Source organism: Bacillus rossius, chromosome 7, assembly GCF_032445375.1.
Source record: "Bacillus rossius redtenbacheri isolate Brsri chromosome 7, Brsri_v3, whole genome shotgun sequence".
NCBI lineage: Eukaryota > Metazoa > Arthropoda > Insecta > Phasmatodea > Bacillidae > Bacillus > Bacillus rossius.
In genome coordinates, this window is record NC_086335.1 from 70,019,192 (window position 1) to 70,044,294 (window position 25,103).

Consider the following 25,103-nt stretch of genomic DNA (forward strand, 5'->3'; position numbering starts at 1 on the left):
TGAGTAGATGATGGGCGGACACCAGCTACTCCTTCCAGATTCTCTGACTGTCTCTGCTCACTTGAGAAATTATTATCAGGACATGTAGGTGATGGGCGGGAACCAGCCACTCCTCTCAGAGTCTCTGAAGGTCTCTGCTCACATGAGCATCTATTTTCATCAGGACTTGTAGGTGATGGGCGGGAACCAGATACTCCTCTCAAATTCTCTGACAGTCTCTGCTCACGTGAGAAACAATAGTCATCAGTATTTGTATGTGATGGACGGGAACCAGACACTCCTCCCAGATTCTCTGATGGTCTCTGCTCACGTGATAAACTATTATCATCAGGATGAGTAGATGATGGGCGGACACCAGCCACTCCTCCTAGATTCTCTGACGGTCTCTGCTCACGTGAGAAACCAATGTCATCAGGATGTGTAGGGGATCGGTGGACACCAGCCACTCCTCCCAGATTCTCTGAAGGTCTCTGCTCAAGTGAGAAACTATTATAATCAGGATGGGTGAGCGTAGGGCAGGAACCAGCCATACCTCTTAGAACCTCTGATTGTCTTTGCTCCTGTGACTGAATATTCTCATCAGTTTGGGTGAGTGATTGGCGGGATTGCCTGAATAGAGCGCAGCAACCATCAAGGCCTCGCAGCTCCTCTGACAGTCTCTGCTCACGTGATAAACTATTATCATCATAGTGTGTAAGTGATGGGCGGGAACCAGCCACTCCTACCAGATTCTCTGATGGTCTCTGCTCACGTGATAAACTATTATTATCATAATGAGTAGGTGATGGGCGGACACCAGCCACTCCTCTCAGATTCTCTGATGGTCTCTGTTCATGTGAGAAACTATTGTCATCACAATGTGTAGGTGATAGGCGGGAACCAACCACTTCTCCCAGATTCTCTGATGGTCTCTGCTCAAGTGATAATCTATTATAATTAGGATGTGTAGATGATGGGCGGACACCAGCCACTCCTCCCAGATTCTCTGACGGTCTCTGCTCACGTGAGAAACTATTGTCATCCCGATGTGTAGGTGATGGACGGGAACCAGCCACTTCTCCCATACCTTCTGATGGTCTCTGCTCACGTGATAATCTATTATAATCAGGATGTGTAGTTGATGGGCGGACACCAGCCACTCCTCCCAGATTCTCTGATGGTCTTTGCTCAAGTGAGAAACTATTATCATCAGGATGGGTGAGTGTAGGGCAGAAACCAGCAATGCCTCTTAGATCCTCTGATTGTCTTTGATCCTGTGACTGTCTATTTTCATCAGTTTGGGTGAGCGATGGGCAGGATTGCCTGAATAGAGTACAGCAACCATCAATGTCTCGCGGCTCCTCTGATGGTCTCGGTTCCGGCGAGAGGCTATTATCATCGGGATGAGTGGGTGATGGGATGGAACTAGTCACACCTCGCATCTCCCGAAACTCCTCAGATGATATCTGATCACGTGAGAAGCCCTTATCATCAAGATAGACAGTCGATGGGTGGGAAACAGTTATTTCTTGAAGCTCCTTTGATGGCCTCTGCTTTCGTGAGAAGCTATTGTCATCGGGTTGGACAAACATTGGCTGGGGTGCACTAGGTGAATGACTGAAATAAGCTTCAACTAGCATTTCTCTTGGTGGCCTCCACTCCTGTGAGCAAGTACCATCCTCAGATTGGGCAGGCGATGGATGGGGTGGCCTGGGTGGGAGGAAGGAACTAGCCACACTTTGTGTTCTTTCTGATAGACCCAGTTTGTTTAAGCAGCTGTCATCCTGCAGCTGGCTGGAAGATTTGCGCAGCTCCGTGAGTGGGGCATGTAGCCACTTGATCGGTGATCCCAATGGCAGGAGCTGCAGATCTAGCCAGCTGAGGTGCTGGGGCAGAGGCCTTGCAACTGTGTACGGCATAGACCACTTCTTCCTGCTCTGGGGCTTGAACGTGTTGAGGACCACAACTGGCGGCCTTGAAGGGACCTCGTATCGATGGACGGAACCTCCCTGGGTCTTCTTAACCTGCAGAGTCACCACACACGCTAGCTTTGTACACCTTGAATAAATGAACAATGTTGATTTTCTTTACATTAGTATGTTACTGCTCTTGACATCTGTAAGTGATGTAAATTAAGACAGAAAAACTATCCCGGGCCAAAATCGATATCACAACTGGAGTACACATAGTGTGATTATTATTTTTTTTGCTTAACACTTTAAACTTACCAAGAGTAAATCTAAATGCAAATGACAAATCAAGAAAAACATCTTTGCGAAACACAGAATATTAAAAAATTACTGGTATATACTGACATATTTCCATAGTTCAGTAATCAGACATATGTATATAAGTTATTTTATTTGATCTAATTAATTTATATTATATTAATATTATAATGAACCCATTTATAATCAGTCATAATTTGTTCTGTTGATTATCAGGAACTGTAAAACCAACATCCATATTTAATTTTAGGACATTTTATAGACTTTCCATATAACACAAAAGAGGATGCAAAAAATTTATTTTTATTGTAATGTTCAAAAAGATAAAATCCTCTCACCTCTTGCAAATGGTTTTCAACGTCTTGTTCATGTAGTATCTCTTCTCCTGAGTAATCTCTATGCAGCACAAAACATTTCCTGTTTTGTGGAAAATTTCTATGAGGACAAACATTTTTGGTATTTGATGAAAGGTTACATTCTTTATTAGATGCTAGCTCTGTGCTATTATATGAGCAACTTCCATCACTTCTAATGATGAATGTGTTCCCTAAAATATCTCTGGTTTTACTGAAGTCGCTTATGTTTTCGTTCTCCTCTGAAACTGGGCAGATAAGGGAAATTTCAGTCTGAGATGTAGCATCGCAGCTCTCACAAGGTTGGGAAATGAAGGACAAAGAGTGCTGCGAGGTTACGATATTCGTGTTACTGCTTAAGTTTACGGTAACCTTTCCTTCAGTCTGAAGAAATACTTCAACATTTTCTGGCAGCCTCAATGTACACTTGCCAGTTCCTCCTCTAAATGAAACAGCTGCATAACTCGGGTGCTCAATAGTCGTCACCATGATCACAGAAACGAACCCTTCATCAGGAGATAACTGTGTCCTAGCATTGCCATTTGACAACTTGATCTCACTTGCATGTGTAATTTCAGTACTCGCAACAACTTCTGCACCTGTTTGTAAATCATACATTGTTATTTCTTCCTCAGTCCATTCACAAAACACCAGCTCCTTTTCTACAGTCCACATTGATGATATCCGTGTTCCGTCAGGGAAGGTAACAACCAGTTCACCGTCTGATTTCAGAAAATACGTTGTGCCATCACTACGCTTTACAAATATCTCTCCAAGATGATGATCAACTGCTGTTTTAACAGGTATATAGTTTTGATCTGCAATAACATTTTTGTGTATTCGGTATCTCTCACCCCATATTTTCGTTACAAAAGCATCTGAAACAAGCCATTTTTTAATTGGATTCTGATCATGAAAGTCTTTGTCTTTTTGTTGGTTTCTTATGTCCATATCGTTGATGTTTTCTGTTTTTTCCTTCTGGAAATTTATCTGGTATTTTTGGTCTTGAAATAGAGAAAAATCTTTGCATAAGCAGGTTGTTCCATCTGGGCACAAAATTTCTATTGATTCGTCTAACAAGAATTTAAGCACCCTGCCATCTTTCAAGATACATCGTTGTTTTTCTTGCGTTATTCCCTGCAAATAATGTTGCTTGATGTAATGTATAGTGTTTCTCCCACCACACGATAAAGACGTTACACATAAACCTGAAGGACATGAAACACTAATGTCAGTATTGAATCCTAGTGGTTGGTTTATGTTAGTTTCTAAAACTGGGACTTTATCAATTGGTTTATCTGGTAATTTTTCCTCAGTGATATTTTTTATGGTTTTCGCTTTCCCTTTACTTTTCACTGATTTTTGTTTATGACTGGTCTTTTTTTTACTTCCAGATATGCCAACATCTTCCACCACAGGAGTAATTTTTTTATTATTTGAATTAACTTCAGAGTTAGGCTTCTGTGCTTTGGGACAAAAGTTCACGTAGAATGCTATGATTACGCCAGTCGATGAAGCTACGTGGCAAAGAATATTCTCGCTGTGTACTCCGACAGCTAATGGTAAGTTCAGTGTCAATGTATGATTGGACTTAGAAAAACTCATGCCTAGAGAAACATCATCTCCAACACTGTAACGTAGTTCGGTGTAAATTTTTGTACCATCTGGTGAAGAGAATTCTGTTATGTTTCCACCAAATTGTATTCGAAATGGAATAACATCGTATCCCACATTTATTCTAGGTAATATATTAACTGGTTTTATTGTTTGTATTATATCAAATTCCACATTTTTATCACACTTATGTAGGCCTCGTTTTTCACAAAATATTTGCCACTCTTCAAGAAGTTCTATATAATTTAGTGAACTTATATTTGCCATTGTTGATTTATCCAGCATAGTTATATCCCAGTGTTTTTTTTCTTCGTTTTTCAACCAAGTCCACTCTTCTTGTAGAACAAATTCATGAAAGTCTTTAAAACCTACAGGAGTTCCAAGCTTAGCTCTCCACTGGTTAGTAGCAATGCCTTTGAAAAAGTGTAAAAGTAACACATCAGATGGTTTGAAATAACTATGAGTCATACAGCAATGTGATTCCCATGCTCTACATATTGCTTGAATCATTAAGTTACTCTCCATCTTCTCTATAAACTTATACTTTTCCATGACATTTTCAGGAGCCTCATTTGATTTAGTAGTACACAAACACTCTAGCAAGCTGCTAATTTGTTCACAGTCAAACATGCTTCTTAAACCCTCTATTTCAGCAATACTGTGTTTGGAAACATCACCTGCGTCGTTCTCTGATAAAAACGAAACGTTTTTCATTTCCTCGCCATTATTATCTTTCACAGAAGTCAGTCCATTTGGGAAATTTCTTCTTTTGAAAAGGCTTCTTGGCTGATGTGGTTTGGTCATTAGTAGTTTCTGCTTTGGAACGCCTCTTAGTATTTTACCCAAGCATGTGATATGCAAGTAGTGGCAAAGAAATGTTTTTGTAATTTCTTCTCGACAACTGAAATGGTGCAGGCGATCAATGTGATAGTCATATTTCTCCCTTTCCAAATACTCCAAAGGCTTATACTGGTCCCATAATCTCAGCACTGGTAGATTTGTCAAAATACTCAGAGTTTTGTAATAAAGACTAGTAGCAATTTCGGGGAGGTTGCATGCATCTTCCTGCAATAAATCACCTTGGAATATGATAGTTGGTGTTAAATCAACTGGTCTATTTTCACCTGTATTGTCTTTAAGCCCTAGCATGGACTCATTCACAGTGTTTAACTCCTTTTCCAACGATTTTTCTACTTGATTAAGCATACACTGTATTATGAATGATACAGTAATATTTTCAGCTGGTATCATTGAAATATCTTGGTTGTAAATTGTCATACTTTGCAGATCAACCGGGTGTTCAACAACTTCAACTTTGCACACACTCATATTTGACAAGTATAATTTGTGATATTGTTGAAAATATTCCAGGTCATAAACTACATTAATTAAATCCCGAAAATCACTTTCCTGAATGGAATCAGCCAACTCATTGTGGGCAGAGAGTTCTGAAAGTGCGACATCTTTCAAAATGAGCGAATCATCGTCATTCTTAAGTGACTCTGTGAAGTTTTTCCAGAACTCTGATATGATACCAGAACTAAGAGGTGGCAAATCTTCTAGCGGAGGACCAGATGCACTTTTGACCTTCGACTTCTTTGTTGATTTACTCTTTTTTTTCTTGAGGAGCACTTCAACTTTCTCGGCACTACCCGATGTACGTCTGTCCTTAGAGCGCAGTTCATCTTTGGGTGTAGGTGCACTGGATATCTTGATTATTGCTGTAAGAGGGATGCCTGCTCTTATCATGTTCGAAGCAAGTCCACTCTCATAGAATCCAAAGAGAATTAAATACAGCTGTGGGCCTCCTCTGGGCCAGTCGACTATGATATCAACAACTGCCTTTGAAGCTTTTGAGGCTTTTGAAGTTTTTGATGTTTTTGAAGTTTTTGATGATTTTGAAGTTTTTGATGCTTTTGAAGATTTTGATGCTTTTGAAGTTTTTGAAGTTTTTGAGCTTTGTGATGCCAATTTCTTCTTGTCTTTTGCTTTGCCAGAATCGGTTTTCTGAGATGGTTTAGTTTTCTCTTTAGCATCAGCTTTAGACTTTCCTGAACTTTTCCCCTTCGCTTTAGATCCTTTCTTGGTCCTACTAACTCTGGTAGGAGCTGTGTCTGCTTGCTCTACGTCGGTCTGGACGCTTTTACTGAGTTCTGTGTTCCTTGTATTGATTGACTCCTCTTTCAATGTAAGCAGTCGAAGTTTTATTAATTTTGCCATTATGTCGTCACTTATTTTTCCCTTTTCGGCCAAACATCTAAGTGAAATAAGAAATAAATATGGTATATTGAGGATCTCTGAAATATACAGTACCTATAACACTTAGCAGCTACCAACTTACTACTCAAAATATTTTTTATGCTTCTGAAACAGATAAAAGTATATTTTGTATTTAAACATCCCCACAAGGAACCATTGTACTTATATGGCCTGGGGAGGGGGGTGGGGGGCAAAATTATTATTTCAATGATTTCTCAACACAGCAATTCGGATTCCCATATTCGCTTGTTTCTAGGGTTTCCTATTCACCACATCATTTCCTCCCCCCCCCCTTCCCCCCCCCCCCCCCCGCTTATTGCATGGCTCCAAATAATTTTTATGAGTGAGATGCATCACACTCAGTATTACACGAGCTTGATGTGTATGGTTTTTGAATTTGTGTTGCAATGGCAAAGGTTCCTGGACATTTGCCATTGTTTAGCATTTTTGTGTCACAGAAAACAAGGGCCGTTTTTCTGCCTCGCACAATTTCTTCATAAATTCTTTGTTCATATTTATTACAGAGTTAATTGATGAGTAATAGACAGCCTCGAGGTCCATAAATTTGGAGAATTTAATCATTATCATCTTAGTAGTTCCAAAAAGTGATTGGCCAGCAAATATAATTTTTGTATGATTTTGGTTTGCCAAATGATGTTATTATGTGTAACCTGTAGCAAGATTTTGCCTAGAAATTAAATAACAGCAGGGAATTCACTATGTTCTTCCATAGTAACGATCCTAACTAAAATGATCGGAATAATGTTTTTGTTAATTTTTAAGAATGCGATAGATACATTAATTATATTTGACAATTTTTATGCAAACTTATTTGTGAAAAATATTTTATGACACCAAATTCAGTTTATTTATAAATGTGTTTAGAACTCGTAGGAGGTTAAACTAAGATGGTAGTGAACGAATTATTTTTATTTTATAATTGTGTAACCTTTGAAGATGACTGTGGAAAATGCATATCACTAAAATACACCCCATTTTGTCGACAAAATGGGACACTTGGCCATCTTGAGAGGGCATGTTCGATTCCCCGCCCGACAATCTTGGTTTCTGGTTCAGTGGCTTCCCAAAATCACTGAGCTGGGATGGTTCCCTGCTATGGACATTGGCTTATGCCATCTCCAAAGTACTTGGCCTGTGTAGTTGTGTCTTATCGACTCCAGGGACGATAAGACCATCGACGAGACTTTGAGCTCAAGAGACATGAACATAGGAATCCAAAAGCTACCTGGCCGCCTCTTGGTAGAACCGGGCGTCGGGGCTAGGTACCGGAGACTTCTGCTTCCTGAAGCGCGCCAGCTCGGCTAGCAAGTCCCCTGCGCTGAGCGCCTTCACCCGAGGCCTACCGCCGGCCCGCAGCCGGCTCAGGGCGTGCTGGGCCATGCCCCGGGCGCTGACGCCCCCGTCCTCCACCACCAGGTACACGCCCGCCCTCCAGCCGGCCTCGTTCACCGCCGCCTCCAGCCGCCCCTGGCCCAGCGAGGCCCTCAGCTCCGTGTCCACTGCTGTCACACAGACCGAGCCTTGTCGCCCTCGCACCCAATGCTGCCCTCAGGATTGCTTGCTTGCCTTTACTGGTCTTTACTGCACTTTCAATTCGCTCAGTTTGTCATTATTGTCTGTTTTATTCTAACTACAGTCTCTCCGGTTTTACATCGGGTTACATGCCACTTTAACCCTTTGGTATTCGCATTTAAACTATTAGGTTTTCGATAACCAGGAAAATCGCACACCTGGTATAGTTGTGGTCCCTTTGCCCGACAAAAAACAATCCTTTCACAATACTACTATTTACTTGATAACCAATTGTGGATTATTTTAGGCACAGGAATATATCGTGGGTTCGATTACCTAAGAAGATACTCCACAGTTTCCTGTACATTCAAATAAATGTTGCCTGATTATTAGCTGTTTACAAAAAAGATTACCTAAATAGGTGCCTCTGATTTATATTTCTTTGATTGAGCATTTCTCACTGTTGAAAGTTTCTGGCCTATAATTACCTACAGAGGAAGTTCTTTATTCCGGCACTGCACCCACTGGTTTTTAGAAGAAATTTATTTAAAATAGTATAAAAGACTCTTGTATGTTTAATATTCTATACATATTATTTATAGTGACACTAAGTAACGTTCGTACAATGTTTTCCGATTAACGGGTATGAATGGCATGTGATAACCTACGAATTCATCAAGATACGAAGACAAACAGAAAAATTTATGGACATACTTTTGATAGATACTTATTATGCCATTGATTCGTGTCAGGAATTAATGTGTTATTGTCGACATATAAATCAAGCAAATAACTTTTCAAGATAAATATTATCTTGAATTACTTAAGGCTATGATGTCAAATATTAGGGGATTCGGTGGGTGCGCTCAAAAGAATCTGTGTAAGACACATTCAAGGAAATACTAAATTGTCATGAAAACAATGAGAACATTGTAAACATCAATAATAATCATTCTCAAAGTATTTCCAAGAAACAGTTAGAATGATGGTCTAGTTATTTACTTGTAAACGAGTTAGGTTAACCCAGTGGATCTTCTTCTGTAATCAACATGAAAACTTTGTATCTCTTGGGGCTATTGGAAGCCCGGTCCTCACTCGGTCAAATCTTCTGCCTCCGCGGATGGAATGCGCCTGCTCTCCGCCAAAACCAGTAAAGTTGTGCCCTTGGGTTTTGCTGTACTATTGTGTATGCAGAATTAAACCAGCAATTCTTGTAAACTAGCATGTGTAATTTCGAGCTTTCACGTATCAGGACCACATAGTAACCAGTATATTATGCTGACTACGAACAGTGCACCACTGTAGCAGCCAACTTCGAACAAGTAATATTCTTCAGGTTATGAGTCCAGTGTATTACAGCCCCTTAATAGATTTTTGTTAAACACTAAGACAGACAGTTCCAGCTTAAGTCGATCCAGTAACAAAATAGACCCACGCCGAGCGAGCATCGTTCACACGATCTCAAGTGACACCATCATTCACTAACGATCTTAATATTCGTGAACTGCTCTTGATCGTAAAATATTGCACGTTGAAAACATTTTGGGAAAAAATACACATAACTTTGAATTTTAAATAAATATTTAAAATAAAATTTAATTCCTAGACTGACTTTCTTATTAGTTATATTCCTTGAGTAAAGAATAATTCAACCGGCTTAAAATGTATCTATACATTTTTAAGGAAGTTATGGATTGTACCTTGCTTTTTGGATGTTTTTTTCTTTCCTTTAATTTTCTTTTTCGTTGACATCTTCTGCTAGTAAGCTTTCCTTTTGGTAAACAAGTTGTTAAGCAATCTGCTTTCAGAATATTAGTATTTGTAAGCTTTTCTCCACTTGAACATATTTATGGCTGAATACATAGAGCAAATAACTTTGAAATAACTAAAGCATTAATATCGAAATTATGCAGCTATCGAGCTACTCTCTATGAAGAGAAAAAGAATTCTGAAAACACTCTGAACTTAATGTAGAGAGAGAAAGTGTGTGTGTGTGTGTGTGTATGTATGTATGTATATATATGTATATATATGTATGTATGTATATATTGACGTCGACCCAAGTGTCTCCTCGGCTCCTTCAGGCCATTATGCTTCGTCAACGTCCTCCCTTGTTTCCCCCAGTGATCCCTAAGAATAGTGCATCGGCCAGGGACGCACCCGCGTGCGCCCTAGCATGCCAGTGACCCAGTATTAGTGTATAAATGATTCTATGTTGTATATATTTTTGCCAAATGACTGTGACTTTTTAATAAGTGTGTAAATAATGTAACTGTAATGTATTTATTAGTAATAGTCTTGTAATTCTCGTAATTGTGTGTCAGTGTTAATATGTAATCGCGGCCTGGCACTCATCCGCGTCGCGAGGGGTGGCGCTCTCCCACACCGACCGACTTCTCCTCCCCTCCCCCGCAGCCTGCGCGCGACGGCCCGCGGGCGGGCGGGGAAGGGCAGCAGTCGAACTCAGGACCCGAGCAGCGGCGGACGTGCGCGCCGCTCCGCGCTGATCGCGAGACGTGTCAATCGAGCTTGCGGTCCGGCGACACCGCCACGGTACGAGCATTTACAGCAGCCGAGCTGCCTACGTTGTGCTATTCACGCGATAGGGTGTCCGAGTTACGAGTTACGAGTTACGGGTTACGCCACGAACCGGTCATTATAGGACGCGTAAGCAAAGTTACGCCTCGCCGAACTTTTGCCGTCGTTACGAGTCGGTACGTAAGAACCGCGCACGCATCACGTGCCTTTGAGAGGCAGTTGGCAATCAGGGACGTTGTACGTGGGAGGACAGTCTGTTCGCGTCGGGACGAGTGGGCCGTGCGAGACGGTCTTCGGGAGTCCGGGTCTCCGTGAGAAGGGCGCACACCCCGCGACGGATCCGCCAGGCCGCGGCAAGCTCTTAGAATGCAATAAAAGAGCTCGTGGAACGATTAACATCGAGTGGTCCTTTCGATCTACCTGTCATTCTTCCTCACCCTCCCTCCAGGTCCCGCATTTTCCGGTCCCGGCCACGTCGGCCTGGACCCACACCTCTCCGACGAGAGCAGTACGGGCATAACAGGAATTTCTAGTAAACAGGGAAATAGGGACCAGAAGCCGAGGGACGTGTATATATATATATATATATATATATATATATATATATATATATATATATATATATAAATATAAAAGAAGGTTATGCTTTTGTACACTTTCACAATATATACTTCTTCACTGCGTATTATATAAATATTTTATCATTTCCTTTATTTGTGGTGGTGAATTCCAAGTTCAAGTTGTATCATTTTCTTAAATAAACTCTCTCTTTGCCTATATGAGCAAAAATCTGTGTTAAAATCTACTGTTTTCTATTATATAATTTATATAAGATTAAGGCTCTACAATGTGTAATCAAGTCTGGACAAATCTAATTAAACTAATAAAGAACTATGTTTTGATGTTCTCTTATTAATGTAGGACACTGTGAAATATATAGCCTATATATAAAAAAATGGATTTCAAAGAAAATGGTTCCAAGTTGGGTAGTTTTGAATAAATAGGTTAGCTGTGGTGATATTGTAACACTATCTATTATTTTACTAGCTGTAATAAATTGACGAAATCCGTCGGTGTTTTCTCCGCTCGCACAGGTCGATATGCCACCTCGCAGCCTCTCAGGGATGTGTGCGTGGTCAGATGGGTGGCACTAATGTGTGCAGTGCAGTGCAAGTACAATATAGTGCAATGTCACGAACGGACGACACTCTAAAAGTATCGATTATTACTCGAGATGCAATCGATCATTGCTGTAACTGTGTATGTAAACTGTTAAGTTTTATAATTTAAAGAAGGTTAGTCATTTATAATAATAATAATTGTAATATTTTATGTTATTCTCTTCTTAAAATTATGAATAAATTGCAAATATGTGTTCAAAAATGTAAAAGAAGAATGCTAGACTAACTAGCCTATATTTGCTCACAAAACATGACAGTTCATCACGACTGTAGCTAATCTAATTGGTGAGGAGTATTCCTCCCTCATCTGCTATGTAATAACATATAAAAATACTTAACATTACACTAAATACCAGCATTCATACAAACCTGTGTGCCAATTTATCCCACAGGACATGTATCCCGCCCATTGATACAAATTATTTAATAAAGTGTGGGGTGAATGTGAAATAATATGCACAACACAAGTTCAGGAATTTTCTATTTTGAGTCCCACTCACACTTATTGCCCAGATGGCAGGTCGGATCGGAGGTGGCGAATGTCGACCGAAAATTGGAACTCTTCACTTTTTATACAGTAAACACCGATAAGCCAAGAAACCTGCATGAATAGCTTGACCACTATTCCAGATGGAAAATAGTAATTGCAAAATAAATACAAGGATGTTTAGAGAGTCTTAAAAAAAATTCTTATTTTCAGACTTCAAAAAAAAAAAAAAAAAAAGTAATACGAAAGTTCCTTCTATTGTGGTACACAGAAAATAATTATACACATCGATTCAGGAGAAACAATTGACTAATTGTTTTTAAAATAACTAAATTACCACATACCGAAATATATAGGCCCATAGGCCTAAGATACAACATTAATTTATTTGTGAACATTATAATTGAAATCAGTCCAAAACATTTTCTTTAATTATTATGGACTTACAACCCTCATTATATTATATACCTAGTCACTAATTTAGATTCTTTGAGTTGACTTCTAGTGATATGATTCTGATCTGCTTAGCTCTGTTTCATTTACACAGCTGACCATTCTGTATTTTTTCTTTGTAATATACTTTTTTCTGTTTGTGTTTCTATGTTAACCATCTTCCTCACCCTCTGTACCCGAACACTTGAAATTTCCTTATAAATGATTCTATTGTCACTTTCAATCTCTCCCATTTCATTTTTACATTCATCTACTTCATCGTTTTCAAGTAATGACTTTTTACAACATTTAACAGCATCTATGCATTTCTCTTCTGTTTCGTTTCGTACTTGCAATGTCAGCTGTGTTGCCTTCTTCATTTGCACATCATAGGCATGACACACCTTCTCAGCACTTAAACATTTGCCAGCATGAGTTTCCAGATCTAAATTGGACACTAATGGTTCTTGAACAGACGGTGTAACTGCGGGATAACTGAGATTGGTAAATTCTGCCCCTGTGTATACCTTACCCTCCTGGTCAATGTTATCAACACAAAGCTGTCTATAAACTTTTTCATACTCACTGATACACTGCATTAACTTTGAATTAGTACTGTCCCTCATCTTTGTTTCCCACAAAACAATACCTTCACTCGATGCCATCGGGTCTCGCACCGCCAACCTAGCAGCCTCTGCTTGCGGTGTATTCCTATGACAGTATTGAAAACATAGAGCTACCATCAGTAAAAACACTGTCGCCATAGCATGAAGTAAGATCAAGTCAGCATTCCAGAGAACAGCCTTGAAAGTATCTGATATTGTCGGCCAGTACCACAATGCTATACATAGTAGAATCGTGTCTAAAAACAATAACAACACGCCATTTTCTTGCTGTACAAATATTGAAATGTTTTCAAACGACGTAACTAGTTTTATCTTAAAATCTTCAAGTGACATGATTCGACGTTATGTAACTTAAGAATCTTATTTTTCGAGATGTTTGTTTATTTATTGCAATCACAACTACAAAGTATCATAGAAAAATTAAGCAATGAAAACATATAAAAAAAGACGAGACTAAAATGCGACTGCAAATATATAGATATATAAAATTCTCAAAAGAAAAATCTATTAACGCCTAGGGTTCCCATGAAAAATTATAAAGTAATTTATAAAATGACATACTATGTCGTATGTAATATTTAAAACATGGAAAAGTGTTAACCCGTATAAAACTCAGGATTTTACAAAACTCCTTAAATAATTTGGAGTAAAAAAGAAAATTAGAGTTTATGGCTGTAAGGTCAATGAATGCCATAAAAATACAAGTATATTGTAGTACAAGTTAAATTAATTATGTAAATAGCAATAATTTATTATATTAGCTTTGTGTTATATGGTTATTATCAGTGTTTGCTAATGAAGTATGAAGTAAGTCTAAAGCTAAAACACCGACAAAATTGGACTTTGATTTGAGCACGGAGTTCGAAATGTATTTGGTCCAAGTTTTTAAGGTTAGCTCCAACTGACTAAAAAAAAAAAAAAAAAATGGCAAATTCAGAAACACTTCAGTATTTTCCTTTTTCATCTGTAATCGAGCCGAGCTTCTGGCACAAGCTGTACCAGGTGAAACTGGACGTGGACAAGCTCGAGGAGAAAATCACTCCGGTGTGGGGTAAGTACTCGCATTCCAATACGGCTGGCAGAGTGAACTCCAGACCTGTCATGACGGTCGACTGTAGCTCATTCAACGGGAGCTTCGAAGGCTCTGGCAGCGTCATGCCGGCGTACGGCAAGCTCCTGATCAAGAACAGCCTGGAGGACTTCAAGGCCAGTGACAAGGTGAAGTTGCTCGACGAGTGCGGACAGGCCCTGTGGGCGGACATCGAGAGCGGGCGGGCGTGCGAGAACCCGGCGCTGCTCAACGCCTTCTTCTTACTCTCGTATGTGGACCTGAAGAAGTACCATTTCTACTACTGGTTTGCGTTTCCTGCCGTGAAGATGGGGTCCACAGCGCAAGTCTCCGCCCCGCGACGGCTGCACGACGTGTTGTCCCAGGAGGAGTTGGTGGCTCTGGAGGAACAGGTGAACGAAGTGGCCAGCTGGGAGCGGCTGAGCTGCTTCACGCTGAGGCGTGCGCCCCTGAGGCTGCTAGCGCTGGGCGAGCTAGGCGCGGGCGGGCTGCCGGGATTCTGCGACCCCTCGACAGCTGCCAGCCCGGGCTGGCCCGTCAGGAACCTCCTGGCGCTGCTGGCACGCTGCCACCCGCACCTCGTGGGGAAGCGCGTGGAGATGGTCGGACTGCGGCTGACCCTGGAGGGCCGCCGGCGGAGCACCGAGGCCAGCATGGTGTGGACTGTGGTGCTGCCAACCCTAGACGAGGGGGGCGTGCAGTGGGTGGGCTGGGAGCGCAACGAGCGAGGACGGTACGGCCCACGCTTCGCCAACCTGTGCGCCAGTATGGATCCGGCTCAGCTGGTGAGCACGTCTGTCGACCTCAACCTCAAGCTGATGAAGTGGCGCCTGGTGCCGGAACTGGACCTGGAGGCGTTCAAGAGCGTCCGCTGCCTGCTGCTAGGAGCTGGCACGCTGGGCTGCGCTGTCGCACGCCTGCTGCTGGCCTGGGGCGTGCAGCACATTACCTTCGTGGACAACGGCCGGGTGTCGTACTCCAACCCTGTCAGACAGTCCTTGTACACGTACCGGGACTGCGTGAAGGAGCACTCGTCAAAGGCCGTCATTGCGGCCGAAGCCCTGCGAGAGATCAACCCTGGTGTAGTTTCGGAGGGGATCACCCTCACCATCCCCATGCCCGGTCACCCGATCGGTCCGATAAAGGACCCGAGCGGGGGCGACACGCTAGGTGCGGCGGCGGTAAGGGCAGACTTCGACAGGCTCGTGGAGCTAGTGGGAAGCCACGACGTGGTGTTCCTGCTGACAGACTCGCGGGAGGCCCGGTGGCTGCCCACGGCACTGGCTGCCTCGAAGGACAAGCTGGCGATCAACGTGGCGCTGGGGTTCGACACCTACCTGGTGATGAGGCACGGACCGCGCGGGGCGGCGTCCCGCCTGGGATGCTACTTCTGCAACGACGTGACCGCGCCGGGGGACTCCCAGAAGGACCGCACCGTGGACCAGAAGTGCACGGTGACGCGGCCGGGGGCGGCGGCCGTGGCGGCGGGGCTGGCGGTGGAGCTTCTGGCGGCCGTGCTGCAACACCCGCTGCGCGGCGCGGCGCCAGCAGAGCCCAGCGACGAGCGAGGCGTGCTGGGGCCCGTGCCCCACTCCCTGCGCGGCTTCCTCTCGGAGTTCCGCCAGATGGCGCTGCCCGTGCAGAGGTTCGACCGCTGCATTGCGTGCTCGGAGGGGGTGCTGGGGGAGCTGGAGGCGCGCGGGTTCGAGTTCCTGCACGCCGTGCTGGACGAGCCGGGCTACCTGGAGCGCCTGACGGGGCTGGCAGAGCTGCGGGCGGACTTCCAGGACACCGACGTGTGGGACCTGAGCGACTCTGACGGGGAGGAGACTGTAGCGTGAACCCAGCACAGCAGCGACAGCTATTACCACATTTGGACCGGGCCAGATGACCTCGTATGTCGCCCGTGCATTCGCTTGCTTTGGGTTCGACTTTTATGTGAATTATCCCGATGAAAGATTACCGTGAACACGTAGGATCGTATTGAGATTTGAATGGAAAATTACAATTAGAATTTTTTGGTATCGACGGTTGCATCTGTCTTAAAAAAATGTTGAGAAAAAGTCTGCAGTTTTTAAAAACTATGCAAAAAAATAATTTTTCTTGTTACTATTTCACTGCTATTGAAAAATAAAAATTGTAGGCCTAGATTAACTGCTGCAATGCATAACATAAACCTTCACGCTATTTAAAAAAAAAGCTTTTATTAGTTTCACTTGTAATTCATGAACTATGTAAACAAATCTTGGAAGTCAGTTTAAACCTACTAATCGTTGTGCTGATTTGAATCTTCTCAAGTGTTTGTTACCCAGATGACAATGCAATAATTTGGTACCAAGCCGAGCTGATGATGGGAGCCAGGTGGATAGTGGAACTCTTCAATAGGTGCTAGTAAATCCCTTACTTTTTTTGTTTGTAACAAAAGCACGTTATTTCAAAACTATAATTTATGATCTGTTAGTGTGTAATTGAGAAAATTGTATTTATTTTTAGTTTTTTAAAATATATTTTATTATTCATGGTTTACTGTAACTGCACTCTTGTCTACACTTTAGTCAAAAAGTGTAAACTTACCATCAATGCTCGGTGATCTGTTAGTGTGTAATTGAGAAAAGTGTATTTTTAGTTTATTAAAATATATTTTATTATTCATGGTTTACTGTGACTGCACTCTTGTCTACACTTTGGTAAAAAAATGTGAACTTACCATCAACGCTCGGATGAGTCTTGAGTTCACTCCCAATTTGGTCCAAATTTGTCTCCGTGTCAAGTTCAGTTGTCTTCAACATTTAACTCTCAACAAAGTTATGAGTCGAGACCAGGCAGTTTTGTGGGTTCGTTTGAGGACAAGCAGAACTACAAATACTTGTGCGTTTTTTTTGCCAGTCTTCCATTGGTGTACAGCTGTTTGGACACACCCTGTGCTAGTCTAAGCCAGGGGCGTCCAGACTTGTCAAGCCTAAGGGCCACTCTGACTCCTCCGAGTGCCAAGGGCAAGACCTGCCAGCTCATCACACCAACACACCGTACAACCAGCAGCAGCTAAAAGGTCCAGTCACGTTCAGATCACTTCTCTCGAGGATGCAATAAATGAGTGATCAAGGTTCAGCAAGACTCGATAGATCGTTGAACCTGCCAATTCTCATGGTTGCTAGTTACAAAAGCGTTGCGGGTTCTCTAACCTCTAGGAGGGACTAATCAGTCACCTGCTTGCTCGGGCAAATGCCATCTGTTTATTGGCCTTATGTTGAATGATGTCTCCACTGTGTGTAGTCTATGATTCAATACTTCATTCCTTGAGGGTTTCTTGCTGGTCTAGGGCTAAAATGTGAGCCAATTACAGAAGCTGTGCACAGATATTAGCCAGCTACTTAATAAATATGCTAATTTTCCCAGTGTCTAATAGGGTACTCCCATTCCCCTCCCCCACGAGAATAATGTGCATGAAATACACTTATGATCAGTTAAAATAACTTGCATGTTTTATATGAAAATTACTAATGTATTCTTCAGTTCTACTGCACTACGTGATTTACTGACGAAGCACAAGAGAAAAGGTTCAACGGCCAAAACCTGCTACGTGTGCCACTGAAGGTCCTACGACAGTGTTTGTGTCGAGGAGTGTAACAGTGAAAATGAGCTCGTTGCTGGCACAATTAAATACACACCACGAACATCAGAATACAAAGGCCTGTGATAGAATGGGACTGTGGGTTATTTAATTTAAACACACTTTAAAAATACACACTTTTATTTGAGATTATCATTTACAAATTTTAAACCAGCAAACCACAACTTCAAACATTTTGCAAGTTTCAATAAAAAAAAATTATATACACACATCCACCACATCATAATAGTAAGTTGTATTTACATTATTTACAATTCTTAGTTTCACTCGTCACACCCTTAAAAAACTACCACTAATCATTCAAACCCAAGGGTATTATCTCAAAACAAGCAATTAAGGTGTACATTGTTAACATTTGGCTTTGTAGTACAGAAACATTGTTAAGAGAAAACTGGAACATCTCACAAGACATTCGCAACTCACGAGTCTTTCAGGGAAACTTCAGTGCAACATCACTCTGGTTGACGACACCACACACGCGTCAGGTCTACTCGGTCACAGCTACTGGCTCCACAGAGACTGACCGAGTCTCAGTGAACGTTCAGTGATCGCAAAAGAAAATAACGGGGTTTCTGTGAACGTCATGTTTCACATCAAGGCAACAGTTGTATTGCAGCTACTCCGCTCCAGACATTTCAATCCAAAACTACATTTTTAGCTATTCTTTATAAAAAAAAAAAATCATTCTTTAAAGTTGCCTTCATCATCTGATAATCTTGCATATTAACAAATGTTTCAAGAGGATTTCACAGTATGTAAAATAACAAGAATTTTTTTTAGTCTTTTCTCTTTATTAAATTAAAGACAATAATTTTAGGCATTATGCAGGTATTCTGAGCTTCAAGTCATGAAAACCATAATGATAAAATACTGAATGAATTCTTAAACACCACAAACTATATACAAATTTTAACTTGAAGCATTTTAGAAATGTTTTCACAGTCGGCACACAGTCACCGTGACAGCAACGTCCGACCCTCGTGGACAAACACTGATGCCACTACAAAAACGTGAGGAATTCATCAAACACAGGACATTTATGTATGCATTTATCCAAGTACCAATTGGTACTCGATGGTTTTATACCAGTAAATTTTTACGTTGGGTCTTGCACATGGTGCGGAGGGGGAATTCCAAGTGCAAAATACATCACAAAACTTTTAACAGTTAAAAAGACAATGTCCAGTTTATGGAATGATTGCTTTCTTTGTTCACTCCTGCAGACTGCCAACATCAAAAAAGAGGCAAAATCTTCAGTGGAACAAAATAATTATATTTTTCTGGCCTTAAATCAATAATGAACGTTAACAGGAATTTTAACCACATAATTTATTTCAAAATTATTTCCTTCTTGGACAAAACTTTCACTTCTCCACATCGTTGGGACCCAGTTTCATCCTACACTGCCATAAAAATGAGAGAGCTGAATGAAATTCGCCTGCGACATTACCTACCACATGGCAAACACTGCACCAGCTAATGGTATACTTCCTTGCCGACAACTCAAGTTACCAAACAACAGAGATATCTACTTGCCATAACATAAGCTTGCACAACATTCCTTATATGTTGAATACAGCCTGGAGTAAAATATACACAACCAAAGGAAACTCAGAGATATGCAGTAAGTAGTGACAAGATTATACTGTGAATTGCAATAAAACCAAAACAACACAGCATAACACCTAAATGCAAATTAACACACCATATTGCACCAAAATACAAACTTTATCATGGAACTAAGTAGCATTTAACAAAAATTTATTTCAAATCACAAATGAGTAATTTTGTAATGTTTGAAATTCAAGGAATGTCTTTTTCCAGACAAAAACTTGTACCAATTTTTTTTATTGTGCATTCTACTGAATCACTTTCAAAGCACGAATGCTCGCTAATCAATTTTTTTATTGTTCGGATGTATCTATTTTAGACCAATTTATTAAGAATTATTTTATTGTAGAAATGCAGCACATAAATTTTAACATTATTTTGTGGAGTTAAGTTTCACAAAACAGCCTTTAAAAAATTAAAAACCATAACACTGAAATATTCTGTTGTAGAAACGCAATTGGACTATAAATAAAACGATAAAATATTGTCTTTAACAGTAAGTCATTACCCAAAACATAAAAATGTATACTTTTCTCTCGAAAATGTAAATATGTTTTAGTACATATTAAGGGAAACTTCACTCTAAACTTACTGATATCTAGTACATAATTTATGCAAATAAACTTTCATCAGTATATCCCTATGAAGAGTAGAAAAAAAAACTAGGATTCTAATTACTCAGGAAATTAGGTACATTTGGAATAATTTTATGCTTGGTTATGACAGCACTGACATTATTACCTTGTATCACAACAAAAAATAATTATATTACACTTAAATTACACACACAGTTTTCATTACAAGACATAATAGGTTCTTTTGAAAAAGTTGGTGTACAAAACCGAATAACTACACTTACACGCACAGACTTTTATTTTCCTCTTGAGAAATACAGCAGGAAAGGTTAATCTTAGATTCTCAGTTGTTTTGATATTATTCAGTCATGAGATATGGTCACTCTGTGGTCACACCAGACACCCCTACCAACAAGTTCATTAAACAAACTATTGCAGCTCAAAGGTTTATCATTCCATCTAAAAAAACGTCTGCACAGCGAGTGAAGGAAGTCGCACATTTACAACAAACTTCTAACGATAATTTTTTTCTATCAATATGAACATGAAAATTAACTGTCATTCTTTTAGAAAAAGACAAGAGCATGTCACCCGATCGGAGTCCTGTTAGCATCTTTATGAACAGAGTTCCTCGACATCTTCAAACTTACAGATTTCTTCTGAACAGCTTAGAGCAAATTATTTCAATCTCAAACCATTTGTCAGTACCCCCGAAGCCTACTTAAACACAACATTCATATGAATCCCAGATTCCATGACCTAAAAGTCTTGACCATGAACTAAACATGATCAGAGATCTAGCAAATAATTTTCTCATGGTTTATAGGCCATGATATTTACAATTTTTTATTTTAACCTGAAATACTTGCCATTTATAAGCAGCTACATTCTTCTTTATAACCTTTTTATTTATTTTACAATTCCATATAATATAAAAGTACTTAAACAAAAACACAGACCTACATAGAAAAATTCACTCACAGTGAAATCTCAATACAACATAACGAGAGAACTCAAAGGTCAATGGAAGTACTTTATACTGAACAGTTACTAAATACAAAAAAAAAGATGTAAAACTCCACATTAGCCAGAAATGTTTTAAAACAAAATAACTATGTACTGTTAATATAATCAATCACCTGTTGATTAATTTTCTTGTTTCTCTGCCTAATTTAAGCAAGCTCAGGTTAAGACACTTTCTGAAAGTCGACACAGTACACAACTTAATCAAGCTAAATTTCTTTGCATAAAACTACACGAGATTTTTCTAAAGTGAAATTTTGAAAAGCATCTCAACTGAGTTTTATATGGAAGCGCCCAATAGACAATACCGAGAAGCATGCATGATGAGAGCGTTTTAAAATATCGTTGGACCTGGGATACATGATCCACCAATCACTGAGACAATCAAAAGATGGTTTGCAGTGGAACACTTCGGGCATATTTCTCTCTTTACAAAAATATTTATAACCTTATTTAAACCCCAATTCACAAGAGGAATGCACTAAACATAATGCTGAAAACATGATTTTTATATACCGAAAAGTATAGTTAGATTCCAAGAATTTAAATGTACTGATACTAAGAATGAGTGAGTGTTACTAGATATTTTATTTAGAAAATTGTTTTTGTAAAGATTATTATTCTAGAAAACTACAGGAAACACCAGTCAATGTAGCTTATACTTCAGTATCACCATCATGACATTTTAACTTTGGTAAAACACAACAGGACAACAAAAGAAATAAAGTAAATGGTTTCGCAGCTAGTTCATCAGCATTAAACAAGATTCTAACAAAACATGTTGAAATTCCACAGAACTTTTCACATGCTTATCAAATCTCTCTTAAATATTTAGAATAATCTGCGGTGAAGTTCCTCGTTTTACAGGCTGGGGCGGAATGCAGTCCCTAGGGCTCCCGGACAGGCAGAGGGGTGGGGCAGGTGCCGTTAGGTCGGGGTAGCAACGCCGTGTTCAGTAGTCGCCGTGAAATGGACAGGTGAGCAACAAGGCTTTGTTGTGGAGGCCGTTTCTTAAAACGGGTAAAGTATGGTGGCGACGCAGAGGACCTTTAGCAGGCAGTTCAATTTAATTTGTAACGACAAGTGTTCTTGACCCTAAAACCTTTCGAAAATGGATCAGCCCAATAGTGACAGTTTAGAGCACTGTCTCCTTGATAGGCATAACTGCCCTCCCCCCCCCCCTTTTTTTTTTGAGGGGGAGTCTCAATTATGACTGATTCCAGCGTGCCATTGTGAGATGCTGGAGAACATTTTATGGCAAAAAATAGAACAGCAGGGCAGGGAATACAACGAAGTCTTCTGGTTTCAACAGGACGGAACCACGGCCCGTACTGCTCTTCGTTCATGCAAAGTTTTGCAGAAATGTTTCCCGGCCGCCTGATCTTACGAGGGGATGTCCCGTGGCCCCTTGCTCCCAGGATTGGCCTGTGACTTTTTTTCTATGAGGCTACCTCAAAACTGCAGTTTACAAAGTTCGACCTCGAACCCTGGAAGCTTTGAAGGAGGCAATTTGAGGACGTAATCACCGGAATTTTACAAGATATGCTGGATAGAGTGGGTGAAAACTTTACTTGAACAACTCACTATGTGCATTGCCCGCCAAGGCCACCACTTGGACGATTTTATCCTTAAAAGTTAAGCAAACAAAAAATGGCATAAGTACTTGACAAAAATAAAAAAAAAAACATTTTTCCTTTATCTTGAACTGTTTTTTCACAATTCACGCTCCACACCACAGATTGCATTCTACCCCACCCTTTACATGGGTACAGTAAACATAGTTCCCTTTCAAAGTTTCAAGTATAAGTATCTCCATGCATACTGAAGGTCATCCTACCTGGTACATCAGTGTGGCAGAGACAGAACATATCATGTTCCTACTTAAGGTGCAGGCACAAGAACCACACCCAGCAACCTTGGACTCAACTGGTTTTACGAAGTAGTTTAGTTGCTACTTCCTTAATGCCCGATGTCAATTTTAATTGGTATGGTCGCAACAAGTATTTACCTGTGTTAATCATTGTCGTACAGTGATTAAATCAAATTTAAAAAAAAAAAAACTACAACTCTAGTTGGTACTATAGGCCTACTATAGTACTACTATAGGCCTGTGTGAAGCTTTGACTATGAGAATGAATTGAGGCTTAGGTTGTGAATGTTGTGATGCAAAGCTTTAAAACACTGGAAGACTATCTCCCAGGAAAATATTTCTTTCTTTTGTGTTGAACATGTTTTGCTTGAATAAAGACGGTTACTTAAAAAAATTAAATCGTGACACTCCATTTACTTTTACGAATGCCCAATATCAATATTATGCATAGTTATTTTACAATTTTTATTGAATGATGTTATATATAAGGCCCAAATGGTTAGATATTTAACAAATTCGAACATTACAAATGTTAGATGATTAATATATATTTTTTTAATTCAGTCACATATTTTAAAAAATATGTGTAATACAGCTTTGCCGTGATCAATATTCACAATTTGATTTGACATCAAGAATACTTTAAACATTCAATTTTATATTCGCTTAGCATCAAAAAACTAGCATTCACACAGGACTAAATATTAAGTGTCACTCAAAGGATTTGAAAATCTTTAAATGTGCCTTAACTAGGTGTTTCAACAAAGCCACCATTTATAAAATGGAGATTAACCTGTTTAGTTATGCATAAAAATGTATGAATTGAATATACTGACCATCTCCACCCCGTGACGAATATCACACATCCATTGTTCCTTCCAGAAAAAAAAAAACAAATTCAGCTGAACAGTTAACAAAGGGCTACTAACAGTGCTACAAAAACTTTTTAACTCCCGGATCACAGCGTCCAAAGTGCACACACAGCATTCCGACCCAACACATTCCACTTTCCAACTACATAGTACTGTATTTAAATACATACAGATAGTATTAAATAATTTGTGGCTGAAAATTTTTTTTGCACAGCTGAACCAGACATTTAATAAAAAAGAAGTAAAAAACATAAATTTCACTGACAGAGCTCTCTTCGCATAAATTACATGTATTTCAATATTTTTTTCCACACAAAAACACATGACAAAAAATTACATTTTGAATATTTCTTAGCATCACAGGTATGTTGAACTTGAAGCCTCAGATTTGCTGTTGGTACATACAATCAAAGCCATTGCACATGAAGTTTTGAAATTAAAAATAATAAAAAATTCTCAAACCTACACTTGATTTAAAATAGCCGAGATGAAAGGAAACATGCTTAAAATGAATTCATCTTCATTTTATGACTATTATCGAGAGAAAAAAAAATAAAAAATTTGAAAGCAAAAAATGCAACGATAGATACTTTTTTTCTCCCAGCGCTGGGCATCAAAACAGGTTCTAGTAACGTAAAAATAAACAATATTTCAGCACTGGTTAAATATTAAAAGGGTATCAACTTTTGCAAGGCAAGAGCTCAACATATTTGCATCAGCCAAAAAAATTTACGTATCAAACTAATGATAATCTAAAACTTTAAAACAATAAGATAAGTAGTTACCCTTCATGTCCACTGAATACGGTACAGAAAATTCACTTTCCTGAGAAAACACAACAGTAAGCTTCCAACTGAAGTCTGAAAAAACGCAAGTTGAAAAAAAAAAAAAAAAACCACTTGGTTTTAATGATAACGAGAAATAAGAAACAGGTAATCGATTGTTCGTAGCCGCGGAGGCGGAGAGCCGTGGCGCAGCCGTGCAGAGGCGAGGGCGAACGGACCCATCGCCGCGCACTCACTTGATGAACGCCTCGGCAGGGACCGTGCCTTGCTTGTGCAGCACGGCGAACGTCTCCAGCGCCTTCTGGAAGTCCCAGTTGGTTTCATCCAGACACCTGTGCACACATCACACGTCGCCGTGGAAGCACCGGTTCCCGAGATAACACACATTTCCCTCTCACAGTACTTCATTAGCACCTTTGAATATATATACTGTATAG

General features: G+C 40.1%; 2 protein-coding genes across 2 annotated transcripts in view; one reads left to right on the top strand and one right to left on the bottom strand.

Moving 5' to 3' along the window:
* The first annotated feature begins 13,919 nt into the window (after positions 1-13,919).
* On the top strand, positions 13,920-16,945 carry LOC134534336 (ubiquitin-like modifier-activating enzyme ATG7). The gene has a single exon (XM_063372732.1). It carries the CDS (start codon positions 14,155-14,157, stop codon positions 16,138-16,140), a length of 1,986 nt encoding a protein of 661 aa, XP_063228802.1. The 5' UTR covers positions 13,920-14,154; the 3' UTR covers positions 16,141-16,945.
* A 3,451-nt stretch (positions 16,946-20,396) lies between these two features.
* The window catches only part of LOC134534337 (nuclear RNA export factor 1-like), a 34,951-nt gene continuing 30,244 nt past the window's right edge, over positions 20,397-25,103 (bottom strand). Inside the window, exon 14 of the mRNA XM_063372734.1 lies at positions 20,397-24,998. Within this exon, the coding sequence (XP_063228804.1) occupies positions 24,899-24,998 (100 nt within the window). The 3' untranslated portion in view covers positions 20,397-24,898. The remainder of the gene's footprint in view (positions 24,999-25,103) is intronic.